The sequence below is a fragment of the Megalops cyprinoides genome, chromosome 23 (assembly GCF_013368585.1).
Source record: "Megalops cyprinoides isolate fMegCyp1 chromosome 23, fMegCyp1.pri, whole genome shotgun sequence".
Taxonomy (NCBI): domain Eukaryota; kingdom Metazoa; phylum Chordata; class Actinopteri; order Elopiformes; family Megalopidae; genus Megalops; species Megalops cyprinoides.
The window spans coordinates 7489125-7511148 of NC_050605.1; the positions used below are offsets into that span (position 1 = coordinate 7489125).

Below are 22024 nucleotides of genomic sequence, written 5' to 3' on the forward strand. Positions count from 1 at the left end.
ATACTCCGGGCCTCCCCCGTCACGCGCACTGAGCCGTGTAATCGCGACAGGGTACCACACCAGGAAGGCGCTTAGGAAAACCCCATGTATGAGCCCCCGGGGAGCCAGGGGGGGGGAGATCTGCTGGGTTCACGAAAACAGAGCATCACTGCGGTGTTTCTCTATTCCCTCTGTGTCTGCTCATTCCGAGCACATCGCGCAAGCTGCAGTACGGAAAAAAAAAACGCACACAGGAGGCATGCCCAGAACTCATGAGCCAACAGTGTCGTGGCATGAAAGCAGCTCCCGTTAGGGGCCAGATTTTGAAAAGCGACACTTAGCTTGCCATCCGAGGCCAAGAACGTTACACAATTTTCATAAGGCGGTCCAAACTGACTGTTGATGTTTTATACTGTAAACAATGGGGAAAGAATTCTGACAGAGTGAGGAGAAAGCATGGAATCAATTTTAATGACAGAATACCGCACCACCCAAACCTCTTTTATTGCATTTGATTTGTCCATTTGCTTTATGCTCGTGAACGGAAAAAAGAAAGAAGAAAAAAGGGAGAGTACAGAATGTGTACATCACTTACCAGGATGTCCTTCCCTGCCCACTTGCATTCGTCTCGCCTTGAAGGAGTCGCAGGCCACGCAATCTTAAACATCGGAAGAGAAAGAGAGGTTATGTTATGCCCAGCACAGATTTTACTATTCATTTCCTTAACAATGACACTTTATGTTCAGTAGGATATGCCTCATCATTTATCATCAATCGTTTTTTAAACGTTACGTATCTACTTCAATCTTCACATACTCTACGTTCAGCAAACCTGCCATTTACTGTTGTTGTGATAAGAGAAAAGTGCATTACAAATAAGAATTTACATGCATAATTGATGGTTGTTTATGACAGGCGTATCATTGATGACATGATTAGCAGAATGCATATCAAAATGATTATTAATATAATACTAGGGCTATCAGTGGTGAGGATGTAGTAGCCCGAGGGTTTTTCCTTTTCAATTAAGCCACAAACAAATAATTTTTTCTCAGTTGAAAAAAGTAAAACACATACGTGAATAAATCTGATCCTAACACGTAAAGCTGTCCAGCGCCTCAGGCTGTTGGTGTTAACAGTGTTTCACTGTGAGCACTGCCACGATCAGATAAAAAGGTCTCTAAACCTGTTCCAGGTGGCGTAATGAAATTATATACAGCGCTGCACATAGCTGCCGGGGGGAAAAAGAGGGAAATCGCTGTAATCGGCCCCAGAGAAACGGACTTGGGAGCAAGAGAAAAATCCGAGATAGGATCGGGCCAGAAACGAAACCCAATCGGAGTCTCATATTATCGGGCTTCTCGACTGTCTCCAGCCAGTCTCCTCCAAAACAAACTCGGCAGTCTCTCCGCCCCACCGGGCCGAGGGGAGCGAGGGGAGGGGAAGGGAAGGGAAGGAGGAGGTCCCGGGGAATGCTCCCACCGCGCCACCGCCACCCCCTCCCCGCCCCGCCTCAGACACCCCGGGTTCTGTTACGTGGAAAACGGGACGACTCTTCCCGGGCATTTGACACGTGTGCGCCTTCCCCGCCCGGCGGACACCGGATAGAGAGCTGGCAGGCTTCTGTGACGCATTCTCAGAAGGTGCCGGAAAAAGGTCTTTGCCGCTTCCGCGCCAAGTCAGCCAGGGATCACGAGGTGCCAGGGATGGCATGCCGTCTGCATTGCAGCGGGAGCCCTGCCCACTGGTAGACAGGGCTGTCCGAGTTCACCCTTCCCTGGCTCCTCCTTTTCGGCATTGTAGGAGCGAGGTCACAGGTTAACTGCCAAGGCTCCCAACCGAGCCATGCTCGATCTCACCCGCTCCACTACAAAGCGTATTTCACATTTCACATTAAGATACAACTTAAAACAAAAAGCCCGGGTTGGGGGATATACATATGAAGTTTGACAGTGGACTTTATGAGTCCACAGCCCACAGTTGGGATGGGTTACAAGAATATTTGGCAGAAGCTTACTTTGTTATGTAGCCAACCTATTTAGCAGGCTATGACACACAACTCTTGAGAACAATTATTCCATCACTATAAACATATATTATTTGCCACAATAATACCAATAACATGAAGTTGTATTTTCCATAGATGCAGACAAGCCCGTTGCCTGGCTGAATATATTGGACAGGATTCCAGCAAAGCATAGACTAAAAATCCATCTAATCCAAAGGGTCTGTAGGCTTACAGCAGATCAAAAAATGGAGCTAATAATGGATGATGCATTTCTGCCCATTTAAATTTCGCATTGCAGTAAACATTATGAATTCTGATAAATTAAACTCAATTTGCTACACTTCTTCCTTCACAAGCTGCATGTGGAAAATTTGGAGCATACTTCAAATGCTTCAAGTATGAGCCGGCATGTCCACAAGACTCTCTATTGCTGGTGGTGGGGAGGTATTCCAGAGGCTTAGTCCATGGGTCTTGAGGGAATCACAATGTGATTTGTCTTCACTTTGTTCTCGTTTACTCTCCATTATTCATCCAGGTGTACGAAGTGCCTCTCGCACGCTTCAGACCGCCCGAGATTTCTGTGACAGCTTGGCCTTTAAATATTCATGGGGTACTTTTCTGTGGAAACGGAGTCCCTGGTTGCTCGTGTCAGGGCTGTCGGCGGAATGGCTACCCGGCCATGAGAGACCGCCTCTCATCAGTTGCTTTTTTTTTTTTTACTTCTTTTCTTGACATGTTGTATTTTCTTCAGATGGACAGCTTGTCAGGTCAGGTTTTCCAGTGTCTGTTCATCTGCCCTCTCTGTTCAAAAAGCTAGGCACCATGGGGATATATAATAATAGGGGTATGGCCAGAAACTTTCCTTCCACACAAAATCAAGGGACCAAAGACATCCCACAATGCACTTCAGACCTACTGTTTCTGCAATGTGTGTTTCAGTGAACCTTGGAGGCCTACAGTAAGGTCCACTATTATTATAAATTTTTTAACACAATGTACACCATGTTTTTACACATGCTTCTTTGCATTGTACTCCTACATCAGTGGAAGCTGTCAGTGATACACTCTGTATAAACAGGAAAATGTATCACTTAATTGGATTTTTTAAACGGATCGGTCTCCCCAAGAGAGCCGCCAAGGCGTACAACTTCAAACGCTCGTCTGCTGGCAGACGATGCCGCCGGAATGTCATTTGTTACAGCGATCTATTTTAGGTGAGGAGCTTCATCAGAAATGACAAAACACAGAGTGATCCAATTTTGATCAGCGTCCTGCTAAGTATTCAGAGTTTAAAAAAACACAGCTGTCACGTTCGAACACCCTGCACCCTGTGCGTCGGCACGCAGCGGGCCTGAGCAAACCGCACCGCGTTGACTTTGGCTGCGCCCCTCGCTTCACCTCTCGCCTCCCCCTCACTCCCACAGGCAGCGTTAATGGGCCCTACCGTCAGGTAGTCCTTGTTGATGTTGACCAGATTGAAGGAGAAAATGTGGTCTTTGGCTCCCACCAGCAGCCTGCCCTTCTCCTCGTCCAGCAGGAAGGTGTGATAGCTGGAGCTGTTCGCCAGGCCATTAAAGGTAATTAAATTGTTGGACTCCAACATCTCTGCAAAGGAGGGGAAAAAAAAAGGAAAAACAAAGCAGTGTTAGTGAGGAACGCTGGGACCGGAGGAGGGGGATATTAAAGGATTAACTGCAGAGTAAAACTGCGAGGAAACTGCCTGAGATTTTACCCCGCCCCCCGCCCCCCCTGCTGCCACCCTGCCGACACACGGCCTGTGGGATTGTGGGTGGGACACGTGGGCCATCGCCCTCACCCGTGTTTTCCGCTGGCAGGTGCGCAACGCTCTGAGGAAACTGACGGGCTTCCGCGGTGTAAACACGGTCTCCCTGGCAGCGCCCTCGGCCACTCCGCCAGAGAGTGTGACCTGCCACTGCAAATTAGGGGCCGTCGGCCGTGACTCTGAGCATGAGCGCCGTCTGTGGCGTGACTCACTGGGAATGACTCCCTGCCTCACCGACAGCTCACATCCACCCTGTCCACAGAGTAACTTAAAACGAGCGAAAGGAAATTAACTTCCAAGAGAGTTTATATATTTGAATATAAATTATAGTCTTAAATTTTATACGTGAGCAAATAAATGACCCTAAAAACAAGTCCAAGTTCATCGCTTGGCTCGGATGTACGGTACAGGACATTAAAAGTCAACAGCTAAAATAAACACAAAACAAGGATTAAAGGTGTTTAAACTGCCCTCTGCATTCCTCATCTGTATTTTCATAAAAAGAACTTCTTTTAATATTGAACTGAAAAGCGTTTACAGCCTCTACCCCTGCAACTCACAGACCAAGAACTTCGTGCTTAATGACTTCAAAACACATCTTTATTCTGGATTTACTGGCCATGTCAATGACATGGAGTGTTGCCGTCCCAGACAATGGGTGTGCCTGGCAGGTCAGTCTTCGTGCACTAATCTCCTCTTCTCTGGATTGTCACAACATCGTCTGCCATTTTGAAATGTCACACAGAACTGCCGAGCGTGTCGTAAAACAGCTGAAATGCGATTACCGGCTAGGCGCAGCGTGATTCAGTATGTGCTCAACCATGTAATTAGTGCAATCATTCACACGTGGTTAGACATGTCGGATACCTCCTTCCTCCTGTCAGCCTCATGAAAATGAGACAGGAGAGGCCCCCGCTATATTTAATTTATGATTTCCCCACCAAAACTCATTGTGATTCACATGAAAGGACACCAACTCACGGCCCAGCAGGGGGGAAGGGAGGGGGGGGGCATTTTAAGTTGGATCAGAGCATTCATCTCTAATTTTGAGTGGCCTCTCTGAAATTTTAATCACTAAAGGGACTGCCTGGAAGCTTTCGAGAGCATCTCTCTGAGCGACAGCCAGTGCTGAGCTCTAAAGCAAAACATAAAGTAATCTGTCTGATTACACACGATTAGGAGCACTACGGAAAGTCCGTCTCTTTGTAAATGTTAAGGTCAGCATTACCGTCATTTTCATTGTTAAGGAGGAAATTACACAGTTCGACATGAGGATTGATTCATCATAAGATGTGCAATTTTCTATAGTATGAAATGTCATTTATTGGAACACTGCCTAAGATGCTATTATTTTCATTTTTACATTCCCTCCAAAAAGTTGTGCATGCAGCTACTACTGCAAGCAATGTGAATATCATTAATGGATCGGGTAACTGGAAATGGACCATTATATATCATTCAAATTACACAAATTTAAATTATAATGACAAATATGTAAGATATATGAAAGTACTGTATACGTATACATATGTATGTCTATCATAAGTGTTTTCTGCCTGACATGATTATCGTGTTGAACTTGACAACTAGTTGGCCTGTTAAATTAGCAAGCTAGGCTTTACCAGTATAGCACCACCCTTTACCACTATAACATCAATAGTGCAAAGAAGACACTGCTCGAAGCCATGTCGAAGCTTGCTGGATTGACATAATTGAGTTAGCCACCTAATCAAGTTCAGCACTATATACAAATAAAAAGAATAATTTCCAGGATATGTTTCTGTGTATACTTCTGTGTATATTTAATTAAATTAATCATTTTCTAGTTAAATCCCCTCCCCATTCTGCATCGGGATGAATGGCTTTCTTGTTTGACTCCTCACTCACCTTTACGACCTAACAAGCCGATAGCAACAGCCACGTAACATTGAGCAATGGTGGTTCACACACAAACAGACATTGTTCAAACATAATAATGACTTTTTCAAATTCATTCCAAAAGCCAATGCCAACTGTCTTTATGATTCAAAATAATAAACTTGTTTATTTTCCCCTTTAAGGCCATAAAGCAATACAAAAAGATGACACAGGATGATAAACTTTACCCCATTCCTTCCATTCCCTGTCCAAAATAAACATGAATATAGTAGTCAGTTTAGGGGCAGAACACACCATCTCTGTGACACACTGAGCAGTAAGTTTAGCAGCCAGGTTTAAATTTGCGTTTAGCCAGTGGCTCAGAGCTGGCACATTTTACAAGTGAGAGAAATTAAATGAAATGCATGCCAGGTGCTTAAAGCATGGGGGACACGGGTGTCGAAAAGTTAGGAGAGGGGGCGGAGGGATGAGAGGGGGGGCACTGCACCCTGGAAACCCGGAGGCCAGTAGCTCGGTAGTCTTTGGCTGATTCCTGCCAGATTGTGAGCCCCCAGCGGTCCATCACACTTGCCCGCCCGCCTCTCAGACCCCGGAGCTGCTGTTTCGACAGAGCCGGGCACCAAACCAAGCAGGGAGGAGGTGGAGGGCATTCGTGGATGGGCACTGCCAACCCCAACCAAGGCTGGCATGGCATCAGGTGACCTTGACCACAACGGCCAACTGGAAACTCAACCAGCGTGCAGCACAGTTTCTGCTAACTTTCTTCCTAAGGTAGCGACCTCCCCAAAACAAACCAACAGAGCAGCGGCTGAGACCAGACACAGAAAAGCACTGTTACAATGCTTCTGTGCTTCTGCTTGAAATGACTTAAACCACAGCGGCCGATTAATGTAGCCGTTATAAAACCAGACAAGTGGATAAAATGCCTGCCGTTTCCACCTCACAGCATTCGCACAAAACCTGCCTGAAAAACAAGGAGCTGTATTTTATACATAGATTCTCAGATACCCTCCACTGCAGCTAAATGTGCTCTCTTTGCAGTGAGCTGTGCCCCATAGGTTTGGGGAGGTATGAAGGCATGAGTGTAAATTTGCGAGAAAACTCCCCCAGTGAATCAGAGCTCACGCCCCACTCATACCTCTGTCATTAGTCAAGGGGGAGAAACGGCAGCCTGGACCAGACATGCCCCATGACCCTGTTGAGTCCTGACACCTGCACCCGTATTTTGAGAGTAAGAGAGGTGGGGGCGGTGGGTTCCGGTTTAAAAAATGAGGGTCCCGCGCTGGAGTTTCTGGTGCTGTTAAGAGTGAGTGTCGGCAAACACCCTGTGAGTCTGAGCCTCGCCTCATTTTTCCCCCTTCGGCGTCCGCGGCGCCAGATGCAGCTTTTACTGCGATGACAATGACACACTTATTCCCCGTGTTTATTTATAATGGGTGGAAAGTTGAATGAATTCGTTCCAGCTCCGTGATGGAGAAAGATTTTGTGGGGAGTTAAAGCCTGCCATGGAGACATTTTGGATTTATCTTCGTGTCATATTTGTCGTCCATCAGACCCAAGCTGGGCCGCTGGAAAAAACTGCGGAATAGGTGATTGAAAAACAGAGAGGATTTCAGTCAAAATACATGTGTGTCAAAAGTGGCCCGTTACCCTTCTTATGTGAATGCCATGATACTTGGCAAGGCTTTATAAACCTTACACATCAGAAAGAGGTCATGGAAATTGAGATAAAGCGAAATATTGATGCAGTTTCCACACTTAAAGCAAATACAGATTATCATTGTGTATAATATGGTAAATGCATCAGTACATTTTATAAGCCACACAAAGCCATTATAAGATGTTGCTGCAATAGCTGCAGCTGTATTCTGTTAGGAGACGGGGTGGACATCTGTATCCAGCGAAAAATCACAAAGGCACAAAAAAGCTGCTCATACATTGACACAGACACTGATTCCGTGCCAGCACTCCTGTTCTCCATATCAAATGGTCCATATTATTCCCAGTGATTTTATACTGTACGCTGAAGAGGGCGTAGACGGCGATCTTTTCCACCATCGTAACAAAAACACCTTGCAGTGGGCTTCACGGCTTCTCCGGTGACTTCAGCTATTTGGCTGATATCGCTTTCGTTTTGACCCACGTCAGTCATCGGAAAGCACCATGAGGGAGCGGTGCGGAGCGGGAACTTGAGCCGACTCGTCCCTCGAGTGACAAATTGCCTGTGTAGCCGGAGCAGCTCGAGACGGACCGGATCTGACCGCAGAAGATTGTATCTCAGACACCTCTCTTATCGGGTGACCTCCTGATGAACGGGGTGTCACAGGAAGATCCTCGTGGGCTGAGAGCAGCGTTTCAGCACATCGGCCTGAGGACGAGAACGCAGCGGAACACTGGTTCTCCAGTGATTATGCCACAGAATATGGAAAACGCTTTGAGCTGAGGAACATTAAAAACATAATTGTAGGCCTGGCTTGGGGGGGGGGTGAGATTTTCCTTTAAACAGACACAGTCATCATTTTAACGCAGACGCAAGGGTAGCATTAGTAATGTCAAGCGCGGTCACGTTTAAGGCTGTTATTACAGCTTCTCACTGCTGACATGTGTTAGGGCCTGTGAATCCGACTGATGGCACCATTCTCTTAATGCAGCACAGTTTACATTAAGCTCTCTGACACTTAAAGAAACCAAGTAACTTATAAAGCAGCACTGGTCAGCCAGTCTGATATTTTTCCTATAATTCCCAAAAAAAACCTAACACCGAGTTGGGTGAAGAGATGTGTACGGATATGAAGCTCTGGCCATCATCGTCTGTCTTCTTTGGGTAAACACTGGAACACCTAGCAGAATTAATTCTTCAGCAGAGATAAATGTAGGCTCGTCTGTGACGCGTTTACGCCAGCGCTCGGAAGACGAAAGAGCGGGGGTGGGAAAACTGAACTTCTGCTTTTTGTTAGAGAATGGCTCCTCCAATCGCAGCTCTGCCATTTGGCACATGGTCGAATGCCGCATAGCCTTCGAATGAGAGAGGCTGGCACTGTGGAGGGGAACTGCAGAATTCTTCCCTCAGTCACAGAAGAGAATGCCAACAGGATGGACTGCTTTAGATGGATGAGGATAAAACAAGGGCTACTTTACTTTTTATTCCTCATTTCCTCATATTACACCTTGAGTCTGCATGAAAGGTTTTGATCAAAATAGTGATAGGTTTAAAAGTATATCACCTGTTTAAAATAATCTGGGGGGAAATGCTTTAGTGCTTAGCATGTCTAGAAATAATGAGCTCATCTGTATTTTCTCAGGTTTAGTAAATTTGTGCATGCCTGTTTCACCAGCTTTATAGTGTCTGAAAGTCTTTATACTGAGACAATGAAACATGTGTGACTCAATAACTCATTCTCTCTCTCACACATACACACACACACATACACACACACGTTTAATATTTCTATCTGAGCTGTTTGGTCCAATCTGAGGAAATAAAAAGCACATGTTTTCATTATGAGGGAGGATTTACAATGGGGATTTCTGTTACAGGGTAACCACTTCGACATGAACTTCGGTTTCACCCTCAGGGATAACCAGGTAGCCATATACATTTCATCTCAGTTTTATTTTTGCAATAAGCACTGCCGCCTTTTAAAACACTTTTTAATGGTGATATCAGAATGTCTTGTGGCACAAGGGACACATCCATCGTGAACCATTAAACGTGCTAAGTTCTGTGGGAATGTCGATTAGACACACATCCGACACATAAGCACAGTGCTTCCTGCTGAGATCTTACAGAGTTTATAGTGTTCAGTTTTCATGTTCAGCTGTGGGAAGCAGGGTCTTCCAGCTGTAGCACATGTCTTTCCTTCTGAACACTGTGTTGTGAAAGAGCTTTTGAATAATTAGCAGGTTCAGATGGAAGCGTTGAATTGGAAGAGTGGGTGAAAAGGGTATAAACAAATGCATACTTTTTCTTGAAAAGAGAATGATGACTTTAAGGGGCACCGAGTACCATTATCTGAAGACCCACCAGTAATTTAACTAAGAATTATCATTCAACCTATTTGTTAAAATATCTCTTGAAAATAGTTTCAAATTTTCAGGCAAATAAGTCCCGGGGAAAGCAACTGGACATCCAGTATAGGACCATACTGTCCACACATAATGGTCCTCAACACAAGGCGCATGTACAAACGCTAAGGACATCAGACCACACACTTTCTATTTGTTTCTTTTTGTTTTTCTCAGAAAAATCCTAGATGCCTTTTAACTGTGCGCAGGGTCAAGTTATCCTTTGTTCAATGCTCAACACGACAGAAGCATTGTTTTCTGAAAACCACTGACATCAATATTTTTCCAAGATGTTCTGCAATTAACACACAGTCCCAGTTTGTTACAGTATAAGCATGTCTATTATGCTATGAGCTGACAAAATGCCATAAGCTGGTGATCAATGACTTGTACATTTCCCATGTGCAATCATCGAAAGGACTAATACAAATATGAGCAAATAATATTACTTGTGCTATAGTAGGAAGGACACCTGGCAAAACTTTTAGAGTAGCATCTTGCCCCCTAAGCAGAAGTCTAAGAGCAGACTCCCTGTCTCAGGTCTGTCTCTCTCTCAAAGTCATTCTAAAACATAGCTGTCACGAACAATGCTTTTATACAGAAGACTTTTCTGTCAGACCCTACATACACAAACAAGTCAAATAAACATGTTTTGGAACATTACTTCCTTTGCTTGAAGTGGACGGGCAAAACACAAAGCAGGAACCTTGTTCCCAGGTATGTAGCCTCCGGTAGTGGGGCGGAGTGGCGGTTAAAGCGCTGTACCAGACCAAAGCCCTGGATTAGAATCCCAGGTGAGACATAGCTGCTGAACCCTTGAGCGGGGTACTTCACCTCGTTTGCTCCGATGGAAACCCAGCTGTATAAATACGGTGGAGGAATGCGAGCGATGTAAACCTGTGAGCATCCTAAGCCACCCGCAAAACAGGGCATCTGCTAGACAAATAAATAACACATAAAATCCTCCAAGAAAATGTGTTTGATGCGTGTAGCTGTGGTTTCCATTTTAAAATTGGGAGCGTCTCTTTTAAAGAAAAAGCCAACTGAAAGAGCTCCAATTAGCTCAGTTTTATGCATTTCCCCTGTTTGTTTTTTAGGGGTTTTTTTGTCTCCTTGAATAACAAAAAGCTGAGCAAATCCTGACTCTGGTCCCTCCCCCCTGGCAAAGTTCTCTCTCAGCGGCCTTTGAGTCCAAACAGAACAGCACCCTTAGCCAGCGCACCACCGTAAAACAAAAAGGCCAAGGACAGATAGAAAGGGGGTCGGTGTGTTTTAAGCCGGGCCGTACAAAGTGACTCCTCAGCTGGATAATTCCATTCACAGGGGAGTGATATTCAAAAGCCCCTGCAGAAGGGGACTAATGAGGTGATGACCGCACCTGCCGATGGGAACCTGCAAAAATAAAGAGTGCCGGCGATCGCTGGGATCTCAAATAATCTCTGCTTCCTTTTGGCCGCTCCAGACTGAATGTTCTTTATGTTCTACGTGTTTAACCTCTGACTATTGCCTTTGTAACCGGGCTCCGTGGACCCATACCATGAGCGGAAAACAGCCGGTCGCATTAACCTCGAAATCAAATGGAACGCTTTATGCAAACGGCCCAACAACCGTTTAATTCACAAAACAGATGTTGTAGAATGCTTTAATCATATTGGCACTGGAATTCATATACTGGCCATTCAGACTAAATGTCTTTGTATTTCTTCTCTGCCAAGAATGACAAGAGTGACAATCAACACCCACATGTCACGATCTGGCTGGTGGGACTGTCTGCGGTCCCTCCGAAATCAATACCCCCTGCTTGACTCTATGATGATGTCCCCATGAGGGCAGTGAGTAAAATTAGTGTTAGATTAGCACCCCTGCCCTCTCCCTGCAGTGTCCCAATCCAGTGTTCATATTGTGCTGGGACTGTGAGAGCAGGCACACCTTTTCCGCCATAGAACTGCTACCACGCTAACCTGAGCAACACTGCAGAGTCCTGAGTGGGCACGCTGTGGAGCAGCATCGTAAAAAAGATAATGGAAAACCTCCAGGAACCCAATGAGCCAGCCAGTCTGGTTCCAGCAATGAGAGTGGAATAGAGGGGTATATTGAGCCTGCTGCTGTACCAGGGCCAGTGGGGATGACATCACTCTGCTTGGCTTTGTCTTGTATGCCACAGTGGAAAATGTCATTCGCCCCAGCTCATTTCAGCCCATCGTCACCTGTTTCTATACAGAAACTTTTTCAGTTGTTCCTAATGTGATTTTGGAGGACTATGTATAGCATCCATAATACTGTCAGTCTACTTTGTTTTACCCACGGGTAGATTTTTTTTCTGCCTTTGCATAGTGGCAATGCACTCTGTGAAGGGTTCTACATAAGAACTACATCATGCTTCATAAGCAGTGCACACACAACTCTCAGTGTTTTTTACCAAAGCATGTTGCACGCTTTTCATTTAAAGTGCAATTAAAGCGGAAGGCAACAGCCTCGGCCCACAGCGACACCGCCACTGGAGGAGTAATACTCGAAGAACCTGAGCAAACATTTTCTTTATCTGTAGATGTAAGCATTTTTAGTGCATTTACTGACGGCTAGGGCCTTGGAAATTTGTGGAAAATGAATGTTGTGAAGAGCACTGTGGCTTGCCGGGGGGGTTCAAGGAGGCCTTTAATGGTTTCTTTCTCTCCTTGTGTGTGTGTGTGTGTGTGTGTGTGTGTTGAGAGGATCCCGTGAGCTTCAGCTGCGGTCCCGCTTTGTGATGTTAAGTGCTGCTTACACAATCCACTTGTGCCGTGCCGTGAATGCCACCAACGCACTTCGCAGCGCGCCGAAATATTGATTCATGCAAAGCAATCATCCAAGTGATTGAAAAACATAATGGAAATGAAGTGGACTCTTTTGAAACCGCTCGGCAGCAAATAATTGGATTTTGAGGCCAAACTGTTGAAGAAAGTGTGCTGTACCTGCCCCCCTCCCCAAAACATTCTGCACCTCTTCTGTGGAGCCTTATGATTAAACAACTTTGAATGTTGGCTCAAACCAATTGAACAACGCTTGTATGAACTCAGTAAGGAAGCACAAATTTTGCTGCTGACAGAACAAGATGCCCATTAGATTTATTCAGCAACAAAATACCTACACCTGAAGAGAGACAGAGAGAGAGAGATAAAGATGTGTTTGGTTATATGCATGGTTTCTTGAACAGTACCATCCATTGCCTTTTTCAGGGGTATCTGTCCTGATGTAAGACTCATCTCCTTACAACAGACATAAAACATGCCAAAACCTTTTTCTATCCCTGGGCTGACTCCAACAAAGTCCTGGAAAAGCTGGGGCAGATGGTTTTGGGTGCTGTCTGCTTAATTAGCGAATACATAGACCTCTTTAACACATCTTTCAGAGCCTAACCCTCTCCCAATCTCTGCAACACCCTTTAGGCATTGTCACGGCACCTGATGGCTGTGTTGAGAACCGTGTGTCATGGAAACGGGCCGCTCGGCAAAAATATTAAGATGTTATTGTAAGTGCTGGGATATCCGGGAGCCTGTATTTTCATTTCCTCCATAAAGCAGGGTGCAAGTTTGCTCCGGTTCCCCTGGTTGGCTACCCGGGTGAGGAATGTGGGCGTGCTCCGGGAGCGCCTCTCTTTCTGATCGGCGGCTGACGAGCTGAGAAGAAAGGCGAATGCAAACACGGTCACGCTTGAGCAGGACCTTTCACTCTGACTGACACTCACACAAATAGGTAACCCGCGGCAACGCGCGACAGAATTGTCCCCCTGCAAGCATTAATTTACAACGCCAACCCGCAGTGGTGCGTGGCAGGGGTGTGTGCACTCGACGCACCCGCCCATGGGGGCTTTAACCTCACCTGTGAGTCAGGACTTTTTAAGCTTTTGGTTTTCACATTTGCACTAGTCTCTTTTATTTCAGAGACACGGTGAGTGAGAGGAGGAAAACACACTTGCTTAAATTCCCAGCTCAAAGCTGAACTGGAATACTTCAACCTTCAACCCAAGCACCATATGTGACGCACGGATTTGCAGAAGTACTTCAGCCCAGGGAGGACACATTATTTCACTGAAATACAATATTTCTGAGTCACCACATGGAATTCTGTTTCCTTTTCTTTTTTCCATTAGGCACAAAGAACTGTGGAACCATTTAATTATTCCGAATCTCCACTTGACTTTAGGGGTAAACCACAAAGACTGCTTTAGGCATCACACAGATTGTGTAGTACTGAGGGAAAGAGGACAAGTTGATCATATTACACATTAGAGCTTATTGTTGGTCCTGATCTCCATTATTCTAAAATCAAACACGTGTGGCATATTGAGAATGTGATAGCTGACAGAGTGGTGATATATATGCACAATACTGCAGTAGGGAGGGCAGAAAGGAACACCGTCACCCTGGTATTGTGGGTCTTGTAATAATAATGAATGTGTGGTTCTCCTTGCTGGCATTAGTCTAACCTTGAAGGAGTTGTGAAGAGAAAACTCCCACCCTGGACAAAGAACAACCAATGGCAGGCTAAAACCAATATACTGACAGTCACACAGTTGCACTGTGACAGGAGCTCTATCACTCTTTCTCTCCTCCTCTCTACCTCCCTCTCAGACCTTTCCTCACTCCCCCTGTCCCCCAACCATCCCTTGCACTTACTCTCAAGCTCTCTTTCTATCTAACATTGTCTCTCTTCTCCTCCCTCACTGCAACTACCTCTTACTCTTTCCCTCTTCTCTCTAACATTCTTTCTCCCCTCCTCTCTCACCACCTTTACCTCCTTCGCTCTCACCTTCTCGACCTCTCCTTCAGCCACTCTCACCCTCTCTCAATCACCCTAGCCACTCCACCTCTCCCTTCCTCACTCTCCTTGTTCCTCTCCCCCTCCCTCTCTTCTTCCCCAGTCCCTCTCACACTCTCTCTCACACTCTTCAACCATCTCTCCCTTGTTCTCCACCTCTCCCGGTCTGTCCTGCACTTTCCCTCCCTCTTTCATTCTCCATCTCTCCTGCTTGTTTTCCCCCTCCCCTCCAGCCACTCATGCACTCTCCCTCTCTCCTCTCTCCCACAGCCTCTGCCCTCCCTCTCTCCCTCTCTCCCTCTCTCTCCCTCAGATGTATTCTATTACGGTGGATGTCAGATGCAGAGGGCAGATGGATGCACTGGAACAGTCCCATCTGAGACTGATAAAAATAAACTCTCTTACCCTACATTCTGATTGTTCACTGTGGTGCACTGTAGGGCACGTGTAGCCCGAATAAACTCTGTCCTGCCTCTCCATTTTTCAGCTGGAGTGGCAAATAAACAACATATCTGATGCTCCCTTAACATTTACACTACCAAATCCAACTTTTGCCAGTGGTTCTCTAACTAATTTCTATACTATGCACCACTGCGTTGATGTATGCATCGCGCCCACAGGCAAATCCCTTCGGTTCACCGATAACAAAGAACTTAGCTGCATGACCCCCATGCACAAATTAAGACTGTTTACGAAATACATCATATTTAGAGTGAATAATACTGAGGCCTCTCTGCGCAGATATTAATCTCATTTGAAAACAGTTACATATTGTCCATCCTCCTGCCTGGCAGTGCAGTGCAGCTGGCCTCTGTGGGTGCGGATTTCATCATCTCACGGCAGCGAGAGGTGGGATGAGGTTCAGTCCTGCTCTCTATACCATAGCATCCAGGTGTGTCGGACGCCTTCAGGTTTTGCTCACCGCCTGAAAATGCCTGCCCTCACACTGGGCAGCACTTATGTGCAAATAAGGAGACTGACCAATGAAGTAAGCATTATCGCCCCGGAAACAAGCGTGGCACGGGCGCTACACTCTCTCGTGTGAAATGTAGGGCACGTCAACATGTTGCGAACTCGCCAGCAGAGAGCGAGAAGCGGTTCACACGCCCATCGAAACTGAAGTCGGGCCTTCGGATTCTTGACGTGCCTGTGGATTAAAAGCTTAATGAGAGCGTTAAGTAAAACCTCCGCGGTCCCCGCAGTAATTGAGGTTTGTTTGTAGGTCTTGCACACAAAACAGTGGGCTAGCTTTACTAAGATAAGATTTGGGTAAGGCTTGAGAAACAAATGCTTCCCCCTGACACGGACTTTTGTTACTGTAGACCTTGGCTGGTGATCTCGCGGAGGAGCTCCGGTACGGGTCTCGGGGGCTGGCTGGGTGAACGCTGAAGATATATGCCCCCCCCCCCCCCCCCGTGTTTTCCTTTCCAGAGGCATTGTGTGTTTAAACAGTCAGCCCACATTGCCTCATGTTTTGGTAAGTGTGTTATTGTTCTTATTGACCCTGAGCACAGAGGAGGCCCTCGAACCCCTACCCCTGCTCTGAGGCCACCCCCCCTGCTCAGGCATGCCACCACACTGGGATTCACGCCCCCCCCCCCCGCCCTCTGCTGGGTGGGGCAGGGTACAGGGGTGGTGCTGTCCCCCACACCCCCCACAGACTCATCCCCTGGCTTTTTTCGCAGCCGTAAAACCGCAGCAAGTCGATGACAGAAAACCGCTGGATTACAGAGGATTAACAAAGAGGCTGGCTAATTACTTTAGCCACACAGTGACAGAGCTTTGGGGATGGGGAATCAGTCTGTGAGACGCTAAGACTGGATTTGAGGGACAGCTATTGATCCCAGGCAGACAGACTTGTGTTTCTGTGGGAACACTTGTCTGTCACTTATAATCCAGATGAAAGAATTCTTGAGATTTCTTAACATTTACATTTAGTTGCTTAGCAGGTGCTCTTATCCAGAGTGACTTACAGACTTACAATTCTTATGTATTATCAGTTTATACAGCTGGCTATTTACTGAGGCAATTCTGGGTTAAGTACCTGGTCTAAGGGTACAATAGCAGTGCCACAGCAAGGACTCCTTCCTCTTTACCACTACAACACACTGCTCATCTCATAAGGTTTGAACCATTTGGGAGGAATTTTCTGTATTTGTGTATCACATCTCTCTCAATCATACACATATGAACTCACTCTTCAGTATCAAAAAAAAACCTTATTTATAACATGTAACAAGCTCCACCCTGTTAGCAAGTGTCAACATGTTAACTGATTGAGGAAACCCAAATGCTTGAACGTTTCTCTTTCTAATAATGACAGTCAACTTTTCTGCCCTTACAGGGAATATTAGGCTGTGTCCCTAGCGAGGCTACAATCCTGAATGAAAGGCTGGAAATGTGCACTGGAGGCAGAGGAATGAGCTCTGGTCTAGCCCTCTTATGAGCCAATCAGCGGAAATGATCCCACCCCCTGCAGCCCCCTGGGTGAGCCAGCCCAGTGATCCCAGTGAAACCGGACACCATTCCCGCTGACGAGAGCTCACAGGTGTGTCCACCCCCAAACACTGGACCCAATGTCCACTCGGTAACCAAATACAACCCTCGTAGTCTGGAGTCCACCTTACACGCACACACACACACACACACACACACACACAGAGCGCATTCTCAGTGCTTCTCAGCATCATGTTTCACATTGGTCTCTACCTTAACACTGACCACAACATTATTAGAGATTGTGTAGTGTGGCAGCTCCTGTCAGAAATCTGAAGGGGCCCGTGTGATGCTCTGATTCGGCACCCCATACCCCCTGCGCTCTCCCACCGATGATCCGCCGCTCCTCGTCCGGGGCCATGCAGAGTGAAACGATCCTAAGAATATCCGGATATAGAGGCCTGGTTGGGTCCAGGGCAAGACATCCGCTTACAGAGTGATGCTGAAGACTGTACTTAAGGAACGTGGTTTGTGGCTTTCTGAGAACTGCTCCGCAGGGAGACGATCAAATGGAGGCAAACAACATTTTGGGGTTGGCATAATCGCGTGCACCTTCTAATTACCCATATCCGTCGTGTCACTGGAATATGTCCAATTTAGGAATTCATGAGAATGTAAACTTATTATAGGACAGCTCCAGACTGTGTACAGTGTGGTCTCTGTACAGTGTGTCTATTTTGAAAGATTTATGCTGAATTCCTACGGCACGGAGTCTCTTTTACAGGTCCACCCCTGCAAATAAACACTGTTTTGCCTATGAGTTTAATTATGAGGGTAAGTGGCCAGTAATTATCCTGGAGAGTGTAATTATCATGTTGTTTAACAAGGTCATTAAAGTTCTGATATACATTTTCACAATCAGCTCTCATTTTATCCCACACAATTTAACACTTGTGCGTCGCGCACAACCTGCAGGGGTCAGTGTTTTCCATAATCCCCTCCAAGAGACCACCATTCACTGCGTTAAGAACTTTGTCAACATCAACTCAATTAATAGCGTTAACCTGCAAATGGCGTGCGAGGAATTTAAAGGACTTGTCCCATTTAACAGCATTCGAAAAGGAATATTACGAAACATTGCATTAGAACTGCTTTGGCGTCCGGAATTGATTTGCATTGAAAATCCCAGCAATGTATCCAGCTTTAAACAAAAACACACAACCGCTGTGTACACAAGCTCTATTCAGAGATAGCTTTAGATACGACACAGGGACAAGGGCCTTGCAGGCATACCTTTTGTTTAAAACAATCCTTGTGCACTTGGGGGAAAAAAGATGTCAGAGTAATTATAGCGCCGGGGAGAGAAATCGCTCATTTTGCACTCGCTTGGACGGCAGTCTGCAGAGAATTCCTCTTCACCGTTTATTTTGCGTAATTGCTACGCTGGATGCACACACGAGAAAAAATGAATGGCACTTCGCTTAACGACCGGTTTCTCCCACAGAGTTTACTTTTGGCAGCGCTCTTCATTAAATGTATCCTGACAACACCCAGCGGAGAGCGAGGAAAAAGCCACCATCTGAAGCATCAAAAGCTCAATCTAACACCTGTGGGGCCCCGTCGTATTCTCTCCCTAATTTATTGCTTTGAGTGGTCAGGTGCCTATTCATCTGAATCTGCGTTTACTGTGACGCATTCTAACCTCTAAAAATAGACGCCTCATTCTAATTCAAAATGTAGCGGGCGTGTAGCCTATTCTTTTAATTTGTCTTGAATCGTCTGACAGCGCCGCATATATTTCCATTCAGACGACGGCTCTACCTTCGCGATTTCCTTTAACGGTTGTACAGTTTTCACTTGTAATGATACAGTCTGCATTGGCCACAATATGTCATTAAATGGGATCATTTTCTAAAACACCGGCTGAGGAAATGTCTATATTTGAACCTTGTATAAACTTTGACCGGATGTCTAGGCATGTCGGTGATATGTGTTTAAGCCCTGCTGTAAATCTGCTGATGGCCCGATGTCTGTCAAATATTTAAAATACTGTGGCCATTTTTCATTGTGTCGGAAATTAGATATATGCAAAAATGTGTTTTAATGGCTACATTAGCATAGTATTCCAACAACTATACATGCAAACTGTATAATAGCGTATACACTGTATAATAATTACTTGATCCGCGTAAAAATAAATTCACATTTAAGTGAACCGATTGCAATAAATGAATATATGCATAAAACTGTAGTAATATATGCATGAAATTAATAGGAATCCTGTTACTTTTCAGATTGCCTACTGTTTCGATCACAGTAGTCGAAGTCTGCTATAGATAACATTTGTGAAATTGCATATTCCTACCTTACAATCACTGTAACACATAGTAGGGAAAAATAAGGAGGAAGTGTATGGCCAGGGTAAAAACTAAGGCTGGCGATTCAAGACGCGAATCGAGAGTGAGAATATTGAGCCAGATACCTCTTGATAAACTTCTGCAACGTGTGTGAAGTCATATGTGTGTGTCAAACGACAAATAGAACCGATCAACAACGTAGAGAGATGTCCGAACTTATGTATACGCAATCATTTTAGGGAATTCCCGATTCCTTCCAAAAAACTTTTGGCAAATATTGAATGACCATACAAAATTCGAGTGCATGATGCCAACTGTCTATGTGTTTGAAGATAACATTTTGACATGAAAGCAAACATGTAATTGCCACTGACACTTTTTATGACAACACAGTACGCATGTCAATTTCAAGGTTTTTAAATGGCTGCTATGATTGGTTACTATAATTTACTTAGGATATAACGCGTGAAATTTTGGACATATGATACACACTACGCGTGTATCATATGTCAAATATAATAAAACTATTTTCAACTCTTTTACCCAAGGAGTGCATATTTAATCCTTAACTTGAAATGAATATATTAAGAGTTAAATGGAATTCACCTGAGCATGAGAGATGAAATGAAAATGAAAAAATGTCATGTTTTGAATCTGAAGCGAAAATCTCTCCACATTCAACTTCCCACTGTCAAACTCGTTGAGGGCAAAGACTCAAAGCAGCTTTCCACCCTGGTTTACAAGGCACTGCAGTTCCAAAAATGCTGGTGGTTACTTCAGTTAGAGATGAAAGTTCACCTCCACTATAATACCACATAAGAGTCTTATTTAGGCCTGGGATAGAAAGCACAAAGCAGAAACAATCTGATCTGAAAACAACACAGACGGAGGCAGACCTTATTTAATTAATAAGAAAGGTCTACAGAAATTATATTCTGAAATGCTTATATTCAGTACTTCATCTATTTTTGCTTTTAAAGAATATGGACACCCCAACACTATAAAAATACACAGGACACATCCAAACAGGAATAACCTGAGGAACTGAAAAAATCATTTTCTGAGTAAACTGAGTAAGACATAGGATTAACCCAGCCATAAGTTACAAGATCCCATAGATGCATTTCAGTGAGACTTGTTGAGCACATGGAAAATATCTAAAAATATGGTTTAAAAGCAGGACTTCTGCTCAGACAGGGGGAGAGGAGCTTTTGTTCCACAGCAGAGACAGAGACATTGTGAGTCTCGCAGCACCCAGGAGAAATAGAAGTACATGACTTACCCTTGTAGGAGAGCTTGAGGCGTGGGACGTTGCGTTTTGGCTGTTGAGACCCCACACCCAGGGGCAGGGACGCCCAACAGAGCAGCAGTACAATCCGTACGAGGTAGTCCATGGTCCCGGCCAGGCGGGGGGTTCGGGGGGCGCAGTCCCCTCAGCAGAAAAAAAAAAAGAAAAAGACCCCCGAGGTCCCCAGAAGAGAGTTGGAACCCCAGAACCTGAGGGTGAACAGGTGATAAAGGTGATGGGGATCAGTTTCACACAGAGAGACCAGAGAAGCTCACATTGCTCCTGCAGCAGTGTGAAAATCCACAGCGCAGGAACTTCAAGCCAGCAGGCAAAAACTGACCGCAGAGACCAACGTGCGGTCAATGTGAATCTGGAGGCTTTGGAGAGTGAGAGAACGAAAGAGAGAGAGAGGGGTAACCAGGGCTGGCTGTCCCACCACTGCCTCTCCTTTTTGGATTTATTTACGCCCAGAGCAGTTTTCTCCTCTGTCTCCTCTAACAGTCACAGGCAGTGTCTAATCCTGTCCGCAGCTCCACTAGACTGAGTGCTGCTGCTACACCATCAGGGGGAGGGAGGGAGCGAGAGTGAGCGAGCGAGCAGCTGAGAGAGAGAGAGAGAGAGAGAGGAGGAGGACTGAGCAGGGCTCTGAGTGAGATGACAGAAGATCTCCTGAACAGGTTTTTCTTAACTCTCCCTCTCTCTACCTGTTTTATACATACACCCGCCCCCTCACTTCGCACTCCTCTCCGCATTCCTTCTCTCTGTCCCCTGTCCTCTCTCTGTCCTCCTCCTTTACCCTTCCCCTGCCTATCCCCCGCTCTCTTTCTCTCTGCCTCTCTCAAACAGCAGAAGAGTTCCGGCAGGTCTATCCCTGGCTCTGAGTGTCCCAGCTTTCACAGTTGCGGGGCGCAGTGGGGTGGGGTGGTGGGGTGGTGTGGGAGCCCACCGCCCTCACTCGCTGCAGTGTGTCCCTGAAGAGGAGCAGAGACAGCGGTGCCATTTCAGACCGGGGGGCACTTACACTCCGATTCTGGTCATTTATTTTTAGCGCGGTTCACGCCACGGCTGCCTCTTGGAGGAAACAGAGGGGAAAGTGAGACGCTACCCCCCCCCCCCCACCCCCACTTCCACTTCCACCCTCTGTCTGTGCCTTACACCCCAATCACACACACAAGAAGCAAGACAGGAGTGACAAGTGTGAATCTGATCAAGCAAATCTCAGCTAATGTCCCCTCACTACTTCACACAACAGCTGCCGTGCGTGATGGTTTCACTTGTTCGCTTACCATGTAAGAAGTTTTATATTTGTCTCATCAATTTATACAGAATGTAGGTGCAGGGATTTAGGCAAAATTGTTGACCAAATAATACATTGACCAAATAATGCATTTAATTGGAATGCTTTGTAAGCATATATTTGGAAATGCTCATAT

The 22024-nt window shown here is 45.7% G+C and overlaps 1 protein-coding gene across 1 annotated transcript in view; it reads right to left on the bottom strand.

The window, feature by feature from the left end:
* The window catches only part of sema3ab (sema domain, immunoglobulin domain (Ig), short basic domain, secreted, (semaphorin) 3Ab), a 47592-nt gene extending 26491 nt beyond the window's left edge, over positions 1–21101 (bottom strand). Inside the window, exons 1-3 of the mRNA XM_036517584.1 lie at positions 20586–21101; positions 3432–3592; positions 575–637 (exon numbers count right to left, since the gene is read on the bottom strand). Coding sequence (XP_036373477.1) covers positions 575–637; positions 3432–3592; positions 20586–20697 — 336 coding nt within the window. The 5' untranslated portion in view covers positions 20698–21101. The remainder of the gene's footprint in view (positions 1–574; positions 638–3431; positions 3593–20585) is intronic.
* Between the last annotated feature and the right edge of the window lie 923 nt (positions 21102–22024).